The sequence below is a fragment of the Blennius ocellaris genome (assembly GCF_963422515.1).
Source record: "Blennius ocellaris genome assembly, chromosome: 12".
Taxonomy (NCBI): domain Eukaryota; kingdom Metazoa; phylum Chordata; class Actinopteri; order Blenniiformes; family Blenniidae; genus Blennius; species Blennius ocellaris.
The window spans coordinates 16,619,626-16,640,374 of NC_137661.1; the positions used below are offsets into that span (position 1 = coordinate 16,619,626).

Here is a 20,749-nt window from a genome sequence, read left to right on the forward strand (position 1 = left end):
CGTCACTTCCGATCAACAGTAATGCGAGGAAGTGGAATTCACAGTTACCGACTCGCAGAGTGAGTTTGTTTACTGTCTGTGGCTTTTTTCTGTCGAGCTGTCCTCTTAAATGGACTCCTCAAACTACAAAAATAATGCCTCCGATGCCCGAAATCGATCTCAGAGGAATATGTCCGTTGAAGGTAAGTAAATGTGATGGTTAAGCAAAACATTTAGCTTAGCTCCCAGAGCTAACGGACTTCAACTTAAGTTTGTCGAACATTTAGAGATGCACTCTTCAACTAATATTATATACCTCCATACGTTTTTATCCAAGTAATTAATTGCTCAGTCATAGTCATTAATTCATGCTTAATTTTCAGTATCCGGCAGGGGTCCTATGACGAGGAGCAGGAGGGCTTTACTTAACGAAGCGCCTGAAGCACTCAGTAGCAACAACCCTACTCCGAATGGCTCTCGGGATGAAGGTGGGACGATACCATCCAATCAATCACACCTGGATGTATAATATGTATGATTGCACACGCTTGCTTGTATTTAAAGCGTGCACATACAGGCAAATAGTCTGAATACAGTCAAAAGGAAATGTGGCATGCAGTACATGCTTGTTGAAAATATTGGATTAAGCAACTCATTATAGCATATATAATTTAACGATACAAAGGAATCCATTTCAGGGTGTGTTTTAAGAGTCCAAAGTAACATTACAATAGTTGATGACACAGCTATTGCTTCATTTTTAAATGAAGATGTTCACCACTTCCCTATTTTAGAGGATCAGTGTCTTTTATGAATGTTTTGCCACAGGCGGTGCAACCAATTGCCCCTCTGGGATAATATTCCCCCTGACCGTAGTTCACCCTTCACAAATGTCTGCATTAGTCTCTCGGTTTTTGATCAAGAAGAGAATAGCTGCACTGACAATTTTTGGTATGATTTTTTTTGTGATAAAATGCAGATTTTGTGACACTCTGTACATTGGCTTTGATATTCAATCTCAAAGATGACTTAAAGGTCTTAAAGCCACCCCATATCTGGGAACTGCTCTTCTGTTAACATGAAAATGTTCTTACAAAAAGACACAAGGTGAATAATTCTAAAACATGACAGGGACAGGGAGATGGACATGTTGCCAATATTACCTTAAATCTTACAAGAAATTGCCTTATAACTTATACCCTGTAAACATGTGTCCATATTTTTTAGCAGACATTCAAACCTGGAAGAGTCATTCGGATACTGGAAGACCTGAGAGTGGACGAGGTGATGGGACTAATGTTGGTGTCCAGAAGTCATCTAAAACTGCAGCGGTAAATGAAGACCCAGAGTTAGCGACGGAGATTGGACATCATTTCTCCGATCCTTCTTCTGTTCTACCAAAAAAAGGTTGGGGGTGCAATTTCTTACAGTTCATAATAGGTGAAAATGTTTTAAACATTTTGTTATTTTGTTGCGTACATTCAGTGAAATACATAATTATCATAAAGAAAACAAATTGATGGCAGATGCTAATGAGCCACTGAAGAATCACACGAAGACAGAATGACCAAGGACACAGAAAACTGGAGCAAAATTTATAAAAAAAAAAAAAACTTTTTCACAAGGATTGCAGGAACTTTATTGTGTATTCAGGACCATATTGTTGTTTTCATATCGTAGTATAGCTTGAAAAAAGTACAAAAGGTGAACTTTTGTTTCGTATATGTGAAAATACTGTGTTGGCGAGGGCAATATCACAATATATATAAATATATAGGCAATATAACAGAGATTTACTGCACAAAGATATATCGCATTTATGTGAGGCCCAATTTACACAAGAACGTTTTCAGGTGAAAACGCAAACATTCGTTGCATTTTGTGTGTCTGTTTACATGACAACCATAGTCGGAGCCACTTAAAATGCACCTTTTTGAAAACAGCTCCCAGGCTGGAATTTTCTGAGAATGGTCTGACACTGCTTCTGTGTTGTTGGCGAAAATGTTACTACTGTGCATGTCCACCATAGCTGTCGTAAATTGTCCTTCTACGCATGTGCGAGGAAATCGGCAATAGCAACAATGGCAGCCTCCAGAGTGTCATGACTCCCAGTCCATATTCTCCTGGGACTTGGTAGTTTATAGTTAAAAATCGCCCGGAATAGCAATCTAACCTCAACTTCTGTCCATGTGAACAGTTGCCACTGTTAATAGCGTGTTCTGTGCCTGCTGTTATGTGTATTTCATTACAAAAAAGACAACAGCAGCCACTGTGGCCCAACACGAACTACATTGTTTTCAGTGCTTCTGAAAAACTCATCATTATCGTGAAAAGTATTTTTCTGAAGAGTTCTTGGTATAATTTCTTGTTTTCTGCAAAAAAATCCACTTGAAGCTCTCACCAGGAATGCTACCCAGACCACATCATCGAGAAGCGGGCACAAATTGCTGGTTCCACAAGCCACTACCAATGTTGCAGAAAACAGAGGAACAGTCAATGGTATTTTACTGTACATGTTTTTATGCTTACAACTTTCATCTTGATAGCTGATTTGTCAACTTCCTGTGAGCTTGATGACCACAGCATCTAGCACATTGGTAATGAGTGTAACTGAATTAAATTCAGGTGCTTCGGAGAGGCCTGACCTTCTTCACAACGACGTTGAAGTCTTGAAGGATAAAAGCCTAGTGCGACCAACCATAAGAAGCAGAAGAGTAGCCAATCTTAATCAGAAAGGTAGTGCACTTTTAAGCTGATTGTTGCAGTTCATGGTAACATACGATTGAGGCTTTGTTGATGTTTCAGTAATGGCGGTGGTCTTTTTATTTCTATGATTTAGAAAGCACAAGAACCAGCAAGAAGAGACCCCCTGGATCTTCCTCTCGAAGTAAGCTAAACTCATTGTATTTGCAATGTCTGTCTTTTTCCGAAAAGACTTTTATTGTATAGTATTGCTACTTCTAATACTTGTGATTGTGGTCTTTCAGGTTTCATTTGGAGTGTGATGGGTTGGATTCTCTTGTTCATCTGCACTGCAATTTCGTCATTTTTTATCATTACTTGGTCACAAATCTGGTCCTCAGATGGAGGTAAAATTAATCTCTCCCGGGCTGTAAAGCTTGAACAGCTTCACGAGCACTTCACAACTCTCGAGAGTTCCTTTCCTCGTCAGAGAGATCAGTTGTGGCGTCGGAGTAAGATCCACCTGGAAAAACACCTTAAAACAAGCGAGCCCACAGAGCCAGTCAGTCTGATCTTCGCCGCAGGCCGCAGCGCCGAGAAGACGCTGCACTGCCTGGCTCTGGGTGTCGCCTCCTCGTTCTCGTCTGCCCTGAATGCCTCTGTGCTCAGCATTGACGGGGCGGGTCAAGCCCGATACGACAGTGACACGGTGAAGCTGGACATTGACAACCAGTTGCAAGCAGCCTTTGAGGGAGAAAAACCTGCAGTGGTCATTCATCACTTCGAGGAGCTGCCTCCAGGCGCCACCATCATTTTCTATCGCTACTGTGACCACGAGAGTGCCGCATATAAAAAGGTTTTCTTGTTGTTTACTGTGCTGCTGCCTCGAGATGAGATTGCGAGCGATCGAAGTCTGAAGGAGGTGGAGGAGTTGGTGCAGGATTACCTCCTGCAAAAGCTGGTGGGCTCCAGCCCGACTGATTTAAATAAAATTGATGCTAATATGTTCAGTGGACTGTGGAGTCGTATTTCCCATCTAATCCTGCCAGTGGTGTCCGAAGAAACAATGGAGAAGAGAGGATGTGAGTTGTAAAAAAAGAAAAATGCAGTGATATTTGCTTTGAAATCTGAATGATGATTATGCTTTGATTGTTTTTCCACAGATGATTTTCAAGTTGTAAAAAAAAGCAATTTAACTGTACAGAAAATAGTTTTGACATATTCAACAATGTGAAATATGACAATTTGATGCACTATCATTCTACTTGAATATTGAGATTTTTGTTTATATTTTGAATTTAGAATTTACAGAGGCTTATTTTTTTTGTCAGTCACTCTTGTAAATAAGAAAAAGTTAAAAAAAATGTATGTGTGTCTGCGTGCGTTATCTTACTTTTTCTCAATAAATTTTAAAGACAACAGAAAACTGGCTAAAATGTGTGATGTCTGGGGGGGTGAATGATAAATCACTTATCTCATAGCCTATTTGTACTTCATCTTGTACAATTTCCTCAGTGCCACTGAAATCCTTACGTGTCTTTCAAGTTTCTGTTTTTTAATCTAAACCGGCAGACATGGACACCATCCCTGGCCATGGAGAGCTCACCTGGCATGTTTTAGCCCCTCCCTGTTTCAACACACCTGACTAATCTCAATAATAATGTATTGGACAGGCTCCAGTCCAACTACAAACCCTTGGACCTTCAATTGAGCTGATACTCCAATTGCAGTTCACTCCTGACACTTGTCTCCATCCAATGTGTGTTGACTTGTCTTTCACGTCTTAAACTGCATTTGGTGGATGACCTCAAGTACCGTAGCTTGTCTATCTGTTACATCTTCCCAATTCACCCCTCACAGTTCAACCATTCTCCATTTCATTCACACATGCAGTTTGTTTTACTTCGGATTTCCTCTTTAATTCAAACCTCTTGGTTCTTACTTTCAAAACAAAAGAAGTATTACCTGCAAACTTCATCGCTCGTATACTCTTGTATCCTCACTTGACCTGTTAGTCTTTCTGTGATCACTGCAAACAAAGGACCTGAAGCTGATAAAATGAAACGCATAACAAATCGGAAGTCACACAGCAGGAGGTCTAAGTCATTGGTCATTGCTTAAGGACATGGCTTCAAAAGCACATAGCCGCAGTAGAATAATCTACAAAACCTATAGTTAGGAGGAGCACTGATGTTGGTGTTGTTATCGGGAACATATGTGTGCGTGGCTTTTCTCAGGGTCCTCTATTTCCCCCTCCCTTTATTAATCTTGTTCAGCTTGTACCCTGCCTGCTGCAACTGTCAGCTCGGACTGGCCCCACAGTGATCCGTGATTCTAAATGGGATTGCGATAGAGAAGATGGATGTATGGACAATCACGTTAACTGCAGTAGTCTACATAAGGGGGTTAGTGTATAGAAAACCAACTGTTGTATTAGGGCAGAGGTGACGATTATCAAACATATTAGACATTAATCATATGCGAGTTTAAAGCTCAGTTGGAGGGTGTAAAAAAGAACATTTATATGGAAGAACATTGACACATTAAGAAAAGTGGGACACTCATTAATCACGTGACTTTACTGTTTACGCTGCTCTGCTCGACTATCCCACGAATCATTCATCCCGCCTCTTCACGCCACGCTCATTGGCTATGAGGACTGAGGGGCGCTCGGTTATTGGCTGAGCCCCTGTCTGTCACAACAGTCTTAGCAAGTTTGTGTGCACGCTTCAACCCGCTGTGAGTTGATTGTTATGGGCTTCAGTCATATCTCCAAAAGTACGTGAAAGTTATCGTTCTTTTGTTTTGTTCACGCCAGAAACCTTATAGAACGTGCTCAATGATTTAAGTTATCGTGTCCGGTTGGTGTCATGGTTGTTTTGAGCGTGTTCGCACAGTATTGCTGCATGCTGTAGTTAAGTATGTCGTCAGTAAGACAGCTGATGTGCGTCTTCAAGGCTTCATATGTTTGGAAACGTGACATTGGCACTGTAAAGAAGGATACGTGCAGTTATGATCGTTGTTTATTGTGTTTTAAAACTCTATAAAACCCAAGTTGAGCTGGTCAGTTCGCTGTTGGCGGAAGAAAAGTCGCTCTTCAAGTGTGACCCATCCATGAAGTCGTAGCTCGGTCTCACCCCGCAGGACTTCAGGCTTTGTTTATCTCCACAAAAAGCAGGAAAAGGCAGGAAACACACTGTCCCTGCAGTAATTATTAACCATTTACTGTATTATGAACTTTTTGATAGCCTTTTTTTTGTCTTTGGAGATGGCCAGATTTTATTGTTAAACATTAAAGTGAAATATTTACTCTCCATTGCGGCCTTTAAAAAGCCTCCCCATCATCAACAATGTTATTTATAGTGCACCTCTTGAAAAACAGTGTTTTACAAAAGTCTCTTGACAGAGAAAAGATACATCTGGATATTATTGACCTATGATGAGATGTAATTGTGATTTCCACCATCTCGTCAATGAGAGGTTTACTTTAGTGTGTCAAATGTAAACATCATGTTCTCTCCACACGACTTGTTTCTTTTTAATATTGCAGTGATCAAACTCTAAATTACTAACCTTCAATGACTAACTGTCTCTGCAGATGATTATATTTAATTGTCACTCATGATATTGTGAAGAGCTGCCTAATATTGTATTGCTCATCTTTTTGAAGGCCCACAAGTAACCAGCTGTGATACACTGAATATTCTGACACCATTCTGTATGAGGCAGTGTGAATATTTACAGCAATTTCATCTATGGTCACCTATCTGTTTGAAAGACCACTCTGACCAGCCGTTACTTTCCACATGAAGTGGAGAAAGGCCACAAACCTTTGCACAGTTCGCTGCTTTTCCTTCCTAAAACCACTTTGAATAAACCAATGCAGCATGTAATTTCCCTACAAGAGCAACAGTTTTGGAGATTTGTGACAGAGTCATCTTGCCACTCATAGTTGGACCTTGTGAAATCTCTATACTAACTATTTTTTTCCGTGTTTCTAATGTATCAACTGACAAAATATTCACTTTCTGTCGAATATATTCAACTAATCACCAGAATATATATATATATAGCATATTCATGCTCATCTGTGCTTGTAAAAGAAGCTTTTGTGGTCTTCTTTTGTTCCTCACTGATTCTGATGTTCTGATTCAGCACACTGACTGTGACCCTGTGAACTCTGGTTGCCAGGGAGCGAAAGGTGGGGCCATGGCTGCTGGTGGGGCTACAGTCGGGGAAAGCCAACTCCAGAGGATTATCAGAGATCTGCATGGTACGTTGACTGTGTGTGCGTACATGTGCGTGAGAGAGGGAGGGAGTGAGACAATGCATTGATGGCTTGCAGTCGCTGGCTGACATTGTGTTGCTGAGCTGGAGAGAAGGATTGGGGAAAAAAAGTTCTTTTTTTTTTTTTTTTTTTTTTTTGAGACCTGTGCCTAAATTTTGAGTACAGACTTTGGAACTATTGGGAGTCATATCGCCATCAAATAATTTGGGAAAACTAAGAATCGGAGCTCGATGTGAGGGTGTGGTGGAAGTGTCTGTCAGCATGCAGAGAGACAGAGAGCGCTTGTGGAGGGTGCACCCATCAAGGGTGTCTTTCCAGTTTTTACTTTGGATAAAAGGCAAGTTTTAATTATATGTTCTACTGAACTTCAAAATAACGGTATAGAAAGCTTGATATTTTAACATGAATTCCATTAAATTTTGTGTGTTAGTATGCTATTATGTCCTAAAGAGAAAAATACTTTTCTTTCTTTTCTTTTGAGTGTGTGTGAGTAAAAATTTATTTTATGTTCAAACATGCTATCTGCTTTCTAGTAAGATTTGTTGCCAGCACTAATCCTTCTACATTTCTGTACTGTGTTTCTGTGTCTTTCAGAGGCTGTTTCAGAGCTTGCCAAAGAGTACAGGGAAAGTGGCGAGCCAATCACAGATGACAGTACCAATTTACATAAATTCTCCTACAAACTGGAATACTTGCTACAGGTGGGGTCTTAACTTGTGCAGTCTCTCAAAAAGTTATACAAAGTACTTTTTTTTCACATATTTAAAAAAGGAGACGAAAGACCATGCATGAGTTCCCAATGTTGCGATAAAATGATCATACTCGCAGATACTGGTTTGCGTAATTGACCTATATTTTTTATTTCTCTCTTGTTTTTTTTTTTTCCAGTTTGACCAGAAGGAGAAGACCACATTTCTTGGGACAAAAAAGGACTATTGGGATTATTTCAATGATTGTATTGCTAAGATCAAAGGAGCCAATGATGGCATTCGCTTTGTCAAATCGATCACTGAGGTATGAGGTATTTGTCACTCATAGATTTAAAGTGACATTGCTAATATCTGACTTATCATAATGATATCAGGCAAAGTCTAAAACAATCAGCTCAATCTTGGTCTGTTTTGCCTTTGTAACCTTCTCATAGAGAATTTAGTTCAAGTCTAATACTTCCCATTGTGTCAATTCATCGTAACTCAAGTTTACTTGTTTAGTTAATTTTATTTGTTAAAATGATAAATAGTATTAGACACTACTTTTGAAATGATTTTTATTTGAATGTCTTTCAATTTGTGAAAACTAACTATCTCTATAGTTATTTATTTGGCCTCCCATTTACCAGGACATGTGTTTTTTATGAAAGAGATTAAAATAGCTATTTATTTCTTGAACAATCATTTCAAATAATACATTGCAAAATGTGTAATATTTCTATAGAGTCCATCAGCACTGGATAAAAACACATATTAAATAAAACATGGTCTGCTTCTGCTTTGACAGATAAAGACATCACTTGGAAAAGGAAGAGCGTTCATTCGCTATTCCCTTGTGCATCAACGGCTGGCTGACACATTGCAGCAGTGCCTCATGAACCAAAGAGTCACCAGGTAACAACCTTTGACAAAAGTGGATTTTTTTATATAGAGAGAAAGATTGATGGATCGTTTTAACTTACCGGTATGTCAATTCAAGGTAAAATCCTGATTTTAATGAGTGTGCCGACTGTCATAATGCTCTTATGATGTTTTGCCTCTGTGTACTGTGTCTAATGTGACTTGAATTTGACAAACGTCTGTATTGTTTGGTTAAGTTTTTTACTGCAATTTCAAGACAGTAGCTGAAATTATATTTTCCCAGCCATCTTAATGTTTGAACTGGTCCCACTTGGCACACATTGCTCTCCCGACAGTGACTGGTACTATGCAAGAAGCCCTTTCCTGAAGCCCCACCTAAGTGTCGACATCATCAGTCACCTGTATGAACTCAACGAGGTCCAGTTTGATGTGGCGTCCAGAGGTCATGACCTTGATGCCTCATGGCCAACTTTTGCAAGGTAATCAGTGAACTCATAAAAAAAAACCCCAAAACAAACAAACTACAACATTCAACGCTATCTAAAAGTGCTAAAATAAAAAACAAATACTCACATGCTACTTGATTAGCTGCACCTTACAAGTACTGGGTTGGACATCAGAAGTGTTTTAATTCTTGTTGGCATAGACGCAGTAAAGTACTGTGTTTCTCAGAGATTTTGGTCCATAATGACATGATCCATCACGTAGTTGCTGCAGATTTGTCAACTGTACATCCATGATGTGACCGTCCCATTCCGTCATATCCAAAAAGGGCTTCATTGAGATCTAGTGGAAGCCATTGGAATACCATTAGAATACTGTACAGTCATGTTCAAGAAACCAGTTTAAGAGGATTTGAGGTTTCTGACATAATGTGTTTTCCTGTTAGATGTAGCCATCAGAAGATGGTATACTGGTTATTAATGGACATGGTCAGCAACAATACTTCAGGCAGGCTGTGGAAGCAAAACAACGCTCAATTGAGTGTACGAGATGTGCTAAAAAAAAAGATCCTCCCATATTAATATACCAGCAGCAGCAGCAGCCTCAATATTTGATACAAAGTAGGGGGGGGGGGGTCCATGCTTACATGTTGTTGATGCTATATTATGACCCTAAAATCTGACTCCTCGTAGCTCAAAGTTTTCAGAAATCCTGAGACCAATCTGCATCAACAACAACCGTACTTTCAAAGACAACTATACCACCTTTCTTCGCCATTGTCATGTTTGGTTAAAAATTCAGCAGCTCAACTTCAACATGACTAAATGCATTTAGTTGCTGCCATAAGTTTGCCTGATTAGATATTTGGTATTATTAAAAAAGAAAGAAAGAAACTGACTTTTCGGTTTCTGTACTACTTGATAATTAATCCTGAGTAACATTGCTCGGTGTCTGGAGAATAACAAAGAAAAATCTTTGCTTGGCAGGAGGACACTGGGAAGTGCAAATTCACCGGCTCATTTATGGAAACCTCCCAGTCGCACTTCTAGTATTAACAGTCTGGCCAGCTCCTATTCCCAGGTAACTCACCAATTTCTGTGATGACATAATTGCGTTGTAATCCCGAAATGTTAACAATATAGCCATTATCATTTTTGTGTCTTTTTTTCTTGAAACATTATAGCAAGCTCCTGAGTTCCCTTCCAGTCCTGACTATGGTCAGAGCCTACTAAATGACCTGAATGAGTCTCTTCCTGCCTGCATGGAAGACGTCAATGCTGTTGAAGACCTTCGTCTCGAGTTGGATCAATCAGAGCTGAAGCAGCGAGAGCTTCTCGGAAAAGTGCAACAGCTTGGTGAGGAGGCAGGCGAACTCAGGCGAGTGGTCATTGAGCTCCAGAGACAGCTAGATATGTCACTTTCTGCTCAGGAGGCACAACAAGGATTGCAGGGTGAGTTCAAGGCCCTGCAAGGGAGAGAACAATGTCTTTCCAGAGAGTTGGAAGCACTAAAGCAGGAAGAAAAATCCAGGGAGGCTCAGCAACTCTTGCTTCAGGAAAAGCTAACAACTGCTGAGGCGAGGAACATTGAGCTCATGGCCAAGATGGATAGCGTCCTGAATGAGAAAGGCCATCAGGCAGCAAGTTACTTTGATTCTGCACAGAAGATCCACGATTTGCTGGACAGGTTAAAAGAGGCCGAGAAAGGGAAGATGGAAGCTGTGGCTGAGCTGGAGGAGAAAAGAAGACAGACGGAAAGGCTGGAGGATGAGCTGAGAGCCAAGGAGGCTGTTGCAAAAGATTGTGAATCAAAATTTGGAGCTTTAGTTACAGCTATGTCTGAGGAGAAGGCCAAGCTGGAGGCAAAAATAAAAGAACAGAGCAATGCCCTTGACAAGCTACACGGTACCTTGACATTGAGAGAGAAGGAGGCCAACAACCTGCAGAGGCAGCTACAGGATCTACAGAGATCTTTTGAAGAGAAAGATAAGGAGATGGAAGAGGTGAAGCAGAGAGAAAAAGAAGATAAAGATGAGATGGAAAAGAAAGTTGGTGTCTTGAAAAAGTCTTTAGAAGAAGAAGTTACTGCGCTTACAGAGCAGCTGATGCAGAAAGAATCAGAGCTGATCTCCAGCTGTAAGACACTGAAGGAGTTTGAAGCTGAGAATCAAAGTCTGACCACAGAGAAGGACAAACTGAACACGAGCCTTTCAGAGCTGGATGGCAACATCAAAGAACAGGCCGTGAAAATAGATGATTACAAAATGCAGTGCGGCAATTTAATGGATCTAAATGAGAAGTTGTTGGCCACAGTGAAGAGAAATGAAACGCTGAAGAAAGAGATGGCGGAAAACCGAACGCGGCTGGAGGGTGAATTGGCGGCATCGAGGGCTTCTGAGAAACAGTTGAGAGGTCAGCTGGATGATACCAAGATGACAGTGGACGAGAAAGAGAAGCGCTTACGTGAAGAGAACTGCAAGCTGGATGAGAGTTTGCAGCGGGCCACGATGGCAGCTGAGATGTCAGAGGCTTCTGCCAAGCGGCTGGAGGAGGAGAACCAGAGCCTGAGGGAGGAGCAGGACACCGTGAAGGCAGCACTCAGCCGCATGCAGGTTGATCTGAAGAATGTTCACGGGAAAATTGGAGAGCTGGAGAAGAACTTGGGAGCCTCGCGTAAGAACGAAGCCAGTCTTCAGGAAGAGCTCCAAGCCAAGGAGCGTCAGCTAGAGAGTAAAGAGAAGGAGTTCGTTGAGTTGCAGTCCAAGATAAAAGCTTTGGGGGCGAAGAAGAAGGAGCTTGAGGCTGCCAAAGCTGATCTGGAGACAACCTGTGCGAGACAGACAGAAATGATTGAACGGGTGACATCTGAGAAAAAGGTAATGGAGACGACTCAACTGGAGAGGACTACGGTGCAAGTCAACGAGAGCCAGGAGATGTCTCGCAAACTTACTTTGGCTGAAGGACAATTGGAAGTCACCATGAATGAAGTGTCCAAGCTCCAGGCAGAGGTGCTGGACCTGAGAGTGGATCTAAAGAGATCCGAGGAAGTGAAGGTAAAAGCTCAAGCACAGCTGGAAGTGACTGAGGCCCAGAGAGACGAGCTCCGGACTCTGACCGAGCAGCTTAAAACACAGGTAGAAGGACTCAATAAGAAACATATAAATGAACTCATGGAATGCAAAAAGAAAGAGGAGGCGATCACCAATCAGCGCGATGGAGAAGTAGCGGCCCATGCTGAGTTGTCTATCTCCGCGGCTGCCCTCCGAGAACAGCTGTCCACCCTGAAGGCGGCGAATGACAGGCTGGTTTCAGAGAACAATGAGACGCGTGATGGTCTTCATAGAGCAAACACCGAGATGGCAGAGCTGGGGATGACCATCTGCAGGCTAAACACTGAGAAGGAGGAATCCACAGAGCAGGGGGCAGGAAAATCTGCTGAGAATGAGGAGCTGATGAAAGAAGTCGAGCGACTTGAGGAGGCCAGGAAGGAGCTACGAGTGGAGAATAAAAGATTAAAAGAGGAACTTGCACAGAAGAATACACTTCCGGGAACGGTTGTGGAGCTCCAGAAACAGCTGGAAAAGACAAAGAACCAAGTGCAAACCATTAAGGACTCCAGCCGGGAGGAGATTCAGGGTCTCAAGTTCCAGATGAGCTCAGAAAGCATGAACAGTGACGTCCAGCTAAAGGTAAGCCATTACATTAAATATGGCTGTTTCTTTGAAATGCTCTCTGGGTTGTATCAAGTATCTTTTACGAGTACAAATGCCCCTTGCAGTATCAGACCCAATACCCAAGACTGGTTTTGCTAACGGTGGATCCTAAGTTCAGAGTAAATTGTGCTACTGAAATTCTTATTGCCTTGAATATGACTGACGATCACGCTGGTTACATCCAGTATTTGTTATCTTGATCCATCATTTTGTATTTATAATCAATCACTTCAAAAACTAAAACTTGCTGTGAGGTATTGCATCAAACTAAGGTGGTGAACATAGAAATACTATTATACCTGATTTACATTTGATGGCATTGTTTTAAAAGCAATTTAATAACAACCTTTAATATTTGGCATGTTGACATTACTGTGAATTCTCTTCATTTTTGCTCTTTTCTTAGAGTTTAAATGAACAACTGGCTAAGATGGAAGCGCAGCTGGAAGTGGAGCTAAAGAATGCATCCAGCTTGCAAGACAAAGTATCTGAACTTGAGGTTTGTGCTTTTCATGAAACAGTTGCAGTGAATATACATTTAGGCCATGCAAATGATCATTCGCATAGCGAGATTAAAAGGAATTTTTCATCATGTGTAGCGTACCGATTTATTGAAGACCTACTGGCATGTCGAAATTCACCAGCCACAGAAAAACAATGTGTGATGTCCTCAAGTCATTATTCAAGTCTAAATAAAGCCACACAATGTAAGAGAAAACCTGAGGTAACAGTCAACAGTGACCTTGAGAAAAGGAAATTATGCACCATACGGATAAAAGCCTCTTTATTATTTCGGCCTCTTTAGCGATGCTATATGATCATACCAGGGCCAGAATGTATTAAGTAGGTTATTTTTCTTAATTAATGAAACACTTTGATTACAAAGCCAATTTTTCATAATTGCAGAATAAAGAATAGATGAATCAACTTGAGATTTTTTTAAAAATCCCTCTTTTGTTTGATGTATTTCTAAAATATAGATGATAAAATTGAATAATGAAAGAGGTTTACTGAGGTTTTTGTAAAATAGTAGTGGTTTGGTTACAGTTACAGTTCAACCAAATATTATACACCTTTTGAAACATTTGCTGATTTTTTTTTTTTTTTTTTTAAACAAAAACATTTTATTTCATTGTTTAGTACTCTGAAACTAGGCTGAGTATAATAGCAGAACAACAAAAAAGTTTAGTGTTTTGCTTTTTAATGTAGTTTTGGAATGTTCTTTCATTCTCCTTTCTTATATTATTTCATTAGACTGTGAATGAGCAATATTTGCAGCTTGCTGGTGAGAAGGATGCTCACATCACAAACACAGAAGCCACGATTCGCACGAGCGAAAACGAAATCCAGCAACTGAGAGACACATTAACCAGGTGATTATATGGCCAGCAAACACCTGTATATATTCAAATAAAAAAACAAAATGGAGGTTATTTATAGATTTATTTTTTCTCCTCAGGGTGGAAGAAGAGCAATCGACAGCCCAAAAGCTCTGTGAAGACTTGGAACACAAACTGAACACGACTGAAGCCGACAAAAAAACGCAGTTATTAAGAATGACCGCAGAGATCGACGACCTCAACAGAACCAAGACCAACCTGGAAGAACGACTCATTGAGCTCATTAAGTATGACACCGATACGGTTGAGGGTGTGACTTGCCACAGACAGAGATTGTTAATGAAGAAACGTGTGTTGTATTTCTCTACGGCAGTCTCAGTGGGGGGGGGGGTCAATAGTCTGAATGTGATGTTTAGGTGAAGGCAGTCTTTTAATGTTTAATTTACCAGTGGTTGAGGAAGGTTAAGCCAGAGGAAGAGAGGCATACATTTCTTTGAATGCAGAAATAATCAACTGAGATCAGAAGTGAAAGAAAGTCTTTCATGAAGACGGTAACGGATGTTGCAGAGAGGCTGACATGAGATGTGAGAACAGAAGAGAGAGAATATACACGTTTTTGCGTACACTGTTGATTCCAAAGCTTTGATCTACCCACCCCTTGTTGCTCGTATGTTTTCTACATTTTTATGTCTGCATTATGCAAGCCTTCAATTAATTTCCTTACTATCGTATTGTTTGAGAAAACCAAGCCTTTTCCAGTATTGCAGGGTACAGTAGAACTGATGAACTGAACAGAATTTATTTACGTGTAATCTTTCAAAACAGGAGGGTGTAAAATAATGTTAAAGAGAAGGAAAGAAATTGAAATTGCTGTCCATTTAAATTCTAATGAAAGTTCCCTATGACGACACTAAATGTCACCAAACAGGTTTATTTTTTAATTTTTTCGTGCATTACAGGGACAAAGATGCTCTGTGGCAGAAGTCTGATGCCCTGGAGTTCGAGCAGAAACTGCGAGCAGAGGAGCGCTGGTGGTTGGTGGATAAGGAGGCCACCAACTGCCTGGACTGCCAGAGCCAGTTTACCTGGCTGCTACGCAGACATCACTGCAGGTGGGCGTCGTACCCCTCTTTGCTGTGAACTTGACAGTGCGCACGTAATCATTTCCACGTTCACATCTGGCCAACTGGAATATATATTAACGGAGATATGAAACTTTGAATGTTTCAGGCTTTGCGGTCGCATCTTCTGCTACTACTGCAGCAACAACTTTGTCATGACCAAGCAAAGCGGGAAGAAGGAGCGCTGCTGTAAAGACTGTTACACCCAGCATAGCGCAGTGGTGGAGAGGTTCACAGACGCAGAGCTGAGTCCTTCCGAAGTCCAGCCGCCACCACCGGGTGCTGGACCTCAGCCGCCTCCTGAACCAGCGCCGTACAAACCCACTCCCAGAGTAACAGGTCAGGAGGATGTTGTAGTTGAGTTTTATATTTGATATGAAAAAAAAAAAAACAATATGGCAACCCAGGGACTTATTGTTGTCTTCTGCTGGCTCTCAGTGTTGTATTTCTGCACAGTTACATCTACAGAAGGAAAACGGAAGTGAAAATAAAAGACTTTTTTTGATTGTGCGAAACAACTAAAGAAGCTTTTGCCAAGAATTTCAAGTTAATGAATGTGAAGGGAAGATAATGACCTTTCCATCTAAATAGAAGAAGCTGTTCAGTCGAGACAAAGCTAAAGTACAAAACGTTAAAGTACAGTTGGTCTATTTCTGTGTGATGGTTGCTTGTCACATATATTAATGTGTAAATAGATTCCTCCTCCATGTAGACTTTATACCGTATATAGGCTTTAATCTTCACAATGCTCTGGATAGTATTTGTGCTATTAATTTAGCTTAATTTCTGGCTTATTTCTCACAGTTTCAGACCCCAGTCCAAGATCCGATGATGGAGCTTTTGACATCATCACAGAAGAGGAGGTGAACGGCGTCTATGATAGTGACGCAGCCTCTCAGACCACAGGAGGCTCCCTGGACGGAGAGCAAGACCGACAGCTTGCAGGACCACTGAATATGTGAGTTCATCATTTGTATTCGACCTGAGCAGCAGGCAAGAGGAAAAGAGACGTAGTTGGCATGTGACTTCCGTCGACTGGTCAACCTCATCCTTGATTGGGACTCCTCCAAAGAGGACGACTTGTCCAAACATCCCCATTGAGCATTTAAAGGGGCTTTTACAAGTATTAAATGTCTATATTTATTTGACATTCAGTGCTATAAATACCAGCAGATCACTTGAGACTCTCCTCATGTCCAGTAAAAGGTCAGAACTGCTGTTCCGGTCTTATTGTGGCTCCTAAAAAGATAGTAAACATTCCTGGTTCTCTACTGTTTGGTTGAAAAGAAAAGTCCATGGAAGGCCCACAAGTATTTCAGCATTTGACAAGATGATATTCTGACAGTGAAATGCTCATTTGTATTGGTCAGTCATAGAGCCACTGATGTTCCTTTTTTTTTTTTTTTAGCAGTACAGTGGAGATCAGGAAAGACCTGCAGCAGGCGGGGAGGGTTGCAGAGTACATTGTAAACAAACTACTCACCCTTCAGAGGTGTTTGCAGTCCAGCAGTATATAAAATAATCGGCTCACTCTCAAAATCACCTTCCCACTCTACTGCTCTGATTGATAAGCAGCTGTTTCACGACTGCTTCTGAAACAGTGACAATAAATGATATCCTATTCTATTCTAACTGGCGACAATAGAAGGTGATGCTGAATCTCCTGGAAGTGACTACTGATCATGTGTCCTTTGTTTACTCATATTTCAAAATGTACACATGGTTCCTTTCTTCCCAAACGTTTCTCAGTGTGATGCAGAAATGTATACATTCTGTTGTTATGATTTTTACTTTACGTTAACAGGACAGTTTCCTAACCACACACCAATTGGAACAGTTATAACCATTTACTGTGTGTGAAATTAAGCTCACCAGCTTAAAAAAGCAAAATCATTCTTGGGAGACATTAGGATGTGTAGACATTTGCCTCTGGCCTAAAGTAATGGACAATTTAAATGCAGTCATGGTTTTTGAATGTGTCCTTGAATTTTTTTAACAAGTCTAGAATGGCTGGAGGAAAACCCCCAGTTCTTATGTGCTGCTGTGATTGATTTCAAAGGGAATTATCATGCTATCATGCCTTGGGTTTTTCAGAGGCATTGGCGATGTGACCCCCGATGAGGAGCAGGTTCCTACTCTTCAGGATTCTGAAATTCACTTACTCAAATCAGGAGAAATCACGTGAGCCTTCGCTGAAATATCTGTTCTACAAGCACGATCAGCGTCACGAAGGCAAATAATGCATCTTAAAACGTCATTTCAGGATGGATGTCCCTCTCAGCCTGGAAGATATTTCTCGGTTCGTTGATGGTTCGAAGGAACTTTTCATCAAGTCCAGCTGTTACAGCACCATCAGTGTTGATGTGGGCGACAGCGGGCCAAGCATCAGCTGGATGTTTTCCTCTGAGCCCAAGAGTATCTCTTTTAGTGTGGTTTACCGGGAATCCACCGACACACCAGTGGAACAGTGGAAGGTACATTTTCTGCAGTATTTTCTTTTGTTGATGCACTAAAGCTGTGGTTGGGAAACGCCATAGTTCATGAGTTCATACACCGTTGGCACACGAGCAATGGATTACGCTCAAACTCACCCGTCTTAGGTGGTACCAGCTTTTTACAGTCACTCATGTAGAATCAATGCATTCACAGCTAATACTCCTGTATGTGCTTTGCAAATACATCGCCTTGCTTGTAGTCTTATTGATGTGTTCCATTGTCTCTGACGATTATTGAACTCCTGTTGTTTGAACTGTTAGAGAACGTCCATCTAATCTTTGATGTACACTGGGTTTCACTTGAGTTTAATTTCCGTTTGTCTCTCAGGTCCTTATTCCTCTGACTCGCTGCAATTCCCATAAAGAGAAGATACAGGGACAGCTGAAAGTTCGGCACCCGGGCCTCTACACACTTATCTTTGACAACTCCTTCTCAAGGTGAGACACTTGTTCTCTTTGTGTCGGGTGCCAGCAGATCAGACAGGTGTCGTTGCAACATTCTCATAATGTCACATCATTACAATAAAGATTATTATTATTATGTGAAAAAAATAAAACTTGTCACGCGACTAATTAAAAAGCAATGACACAAATGTTCCAACACACATATTACAAGAACAACAAAAAGTGAAAGGAAAAGAGGGAAGGAATACAATCCATAGTGTTTGCAGGTCTGACACACACACACCTTTTTATTATACACGCACAGTGTATAATATACGGAGTAACACTTCCTTCAGTCATGCACCATTAGAAAAATATCTTTTATGCCTCAGTGTTACTTGGTGCGTGATTGAATTTTCCTAAAGTTCTATAGTTTCACAGCACAAAAACCTTTTCTTGTTTCTTGCTCGTATTGCACAAGTCCCCTTAAATTGTAACCTCCTTCCATGTCTCAGTGTCTGTTTTCAATCCACTTTATTTAGAGATTTTTTTTTTCTTTCTCCCCAACCATTTTTTTTCTCCGACAGGTTCATTTCCAAAAAGGTCTCCTACCATCTGACTATGGAGAAGCCTGTGATCTACGATGGGAGCGACTGTCCCTGAAGCTTCGCACCAGGAGTTCGGTCAGAGGCATTAACATCCCGCCGCTGAGGCGGCGAAAGGGAACCTGACAAGGAGGCACAACAATAACCTTCATTTTGCTTTCAATTTCAAAAACCAAGTCGCTAATGATTTTGAAAATGTTTTATTATTTTACTCAGTGGTGTTGGTCTTTTGCAGTGTGATCTTGTTTGAACTGTGGTCTGAGTGATTTATTTTAGGAAACTGAAAATAGAATCTTTATAGGGTTTTTTTTTTGTAGCTACCAAGTACAACACAATCTTTTAGTTTATCTCGGATTAGCTTGTTTTACATGGAGAGCAGTTTTTCTTTTGTTGCTTCTGTAATGTCAGTGTTTCAGATTTCTACTTTCTCGAATTCATTTGTAACTTTGGGGAATTTGAGTTGCTGCAAGTAACTCTAGCAATATCTGAAAAAAAAAAAAAAAGCGACTTAACCAATGACAACTATCCAGGAATATTTTAACTTATTGAAATGCTCGGCCAGTTTTTAATATATTGTCTATTTTTTAAATTCAGGGCCATAAAAGCAGAATAAGTGCAATTAGAAGGTTTGTTTGACATTTATTTGATAATGATGGAGGGTTGTTTTTTTTTCCCGCACTTGACCAGTGCAAGAAAGGTTCAAGACATTAATAGCTGGTCAACAAACAAACAAAAAATGGACAGTTTCCACTCGCTAATGAAACATTTGTACTTGAGGTAAATCTTAGGGAAATGCGATTGTTCTCCATTGAGTTCATGTTCTGATATTTTTATTTTTCCAAAACTAAAAATGAGCTCTTTACACCTCCTTTTTTTTCATCCAGTTTACAGGATCTGATAGTGTCTTATTTGTGATCAGACTGACTTTGTGCTATAAACCATATAAATGACCGTCGACTAATGAGCTATTGTACTTTAAAAGTGCCTAATTCTTCTGATTGTCAGGGATTAGTTTGCTATTTTGTAACTCGACTTCACTCTGTTATCTGTACCGAGTGCAATGTTTGGTATAAATGATTCTGGAAAAAGCCTATATCTGTTGACACTTAAATCACATTCAGTATGCCTGATATTGTGAATTTGATTTTATGTTTTATTTTAATTTCTGACATCTTTTTGTCATTCGTATACAAAACACTTGATTTTCTTGTTTTCTCCGCAATCCGATCAGTTTAATTGTATACCTGGTGTTTGTAACTGTTTATGTTGTTTTGAAAACAAAGCAATAAGCAAAAAACAATATTTGGGTTGCTTTTGGACACAACTCTACATTAATCAATGAAGCGAAAATGTTGCTTTCATACAAGTCTGCTATAGGATCAGAGTTCTTATATTTTTGATGGGTGTAAATTGGTTTCTGCAAACCTTCCTATTTCCCCCAAAGAGCTGCACTTTGATACATATTTTTAAATGGTTACAAAAAAATGCTAAACCTACTTTTTTTATATAAAATCACACAAGTACAGACTTATATATTTTCTGTTTTGAAGGATTTTTTTATTTTTTTTGGGGGTGGAAATATCATATGCACAAATCATTGCAACAGGCACTGAGACATCTGTCATACACCCAGTAAACATGAATAAAGTGTGGGAGTGATGTCTCTGACATCCACTCAACTGTGTCTGGATTATTCTGTGAAGGCTCGCAATGTCCCACCAAGAAAAGTTTATCCTCATAATCTGGTCTCGCCAATTTTGCTCTCCCGCTATGTTGATGAAGAATTGATAGTATTTTTGACATTGACAAAATTCTTCCACCTTGTGTTCTGCTTTATCCAGGTGATGCCAGATAACTAATGTTGAAAGGGTTACGCCCTGGACCGCAGAGAGACAGGCACTCATTTACATCGTCTTTTTTTATTAAGATTTATTTGAAAATATACAAAATTATCAAAAGAGTATCGAGCCCCTAGAAGAACATGCAACGAAAATTCTGGAAAAAAACATTTGTGAGATCTTGCAAAAGTTAAGAAAAACTTAAAATGGAAAAATCTAAAACATGAAATTGATATTTTAGATAAATATACAAGTAATAATCACATAGCGAACTGGGTAAGCCTCCACGG

General features: G+C 40.3%; 2 protein-coding genes across 4 annotated transcripts; both read left to right on the plus strand.

Moving 5' to 3' along the window:
- Nucleotides 1-43: 43 nt before the first annotated feature.
- LOC308137085 (torsin-1A-interacting protein 1-like) lies at nt 44-3,986 on the plus strand. Of its 2 annotated transcripts, none has more exons than XM_080505658.1 (7): nt 44-182; nt 363-467; nt 1,207-1,386; nt 2,374-2,478; nt 2,605-2,715; nt 2,819-2,866; nt 2,967-3,986. In XM_080505658.1, exons 1-7 carry the CDS (start codon nt 110-112, stop codon nt 3,752-3,754), a joined length of 1,410 nt encoding a protein of 469 aa, XP_080361784.1. In that variant the 5' UTR covers nt 44-109; the 3' UTR covers nt 3,755-3,986. The 2 variants fall into 2 exon arrangements, with proteins under 2 accessions (XP_080361784.1, XP_080361785.1); XM_080505659.1 differs by having other exon boundaries at nt 1,210-1,386.
- A 1,400-nt stretch (nt 3,987-5,386) lies between these two features.
- Nucleotides 5,387-20,300, plus strand: fyco1a (FYVE and coiled-coil domain autophagy adaptor 1a). Of its 2 annotated transcripts, none has more exons than XM_080506024.1 (18): nt 5,387-5,439; nt 6,817-6,934; nt 7,544-7,650; nt 7,838-7,963; nt 8,447-8,553; nt 8,856-8,999; nt 9,951-10,044; nt 10,148-12,652; nt 13,083-13,175; nt 13,931-14,049; nt 14,136-14,303; nt 14,976-15,128; nt 15,247-15,476; nt 15,942-16,095; nt 17,232-17,318; nt 17,401-17,611; nt 17,961-18,070; nt 18,604-20,300. In XM_080506024.1, the coding sequence occupies exons 2-18, from the start codon at nt 6,871-6,873 to the stop codon at nt 18,677-18,679; spliced, it is 4,548 nt and encodes a 1,515-aa protein (XP_080362150.1). In that variant the 5' UTR covers nt 5,387-5,439; nt 6,817-6,870; the 3' UTR covers nt 18,680-20,300. The 2 variants fall into 2 exon arrangements, with proteins under 2 accessions (XP_080362150.1, XP_080362151.1); XM_080506025.1 differs by having other exon boundaries at nt 5,411-5,439; nt 6,853-6,934.
- Nucleotides 20,301-20,749: the final 449 nt, after the last annotated feature.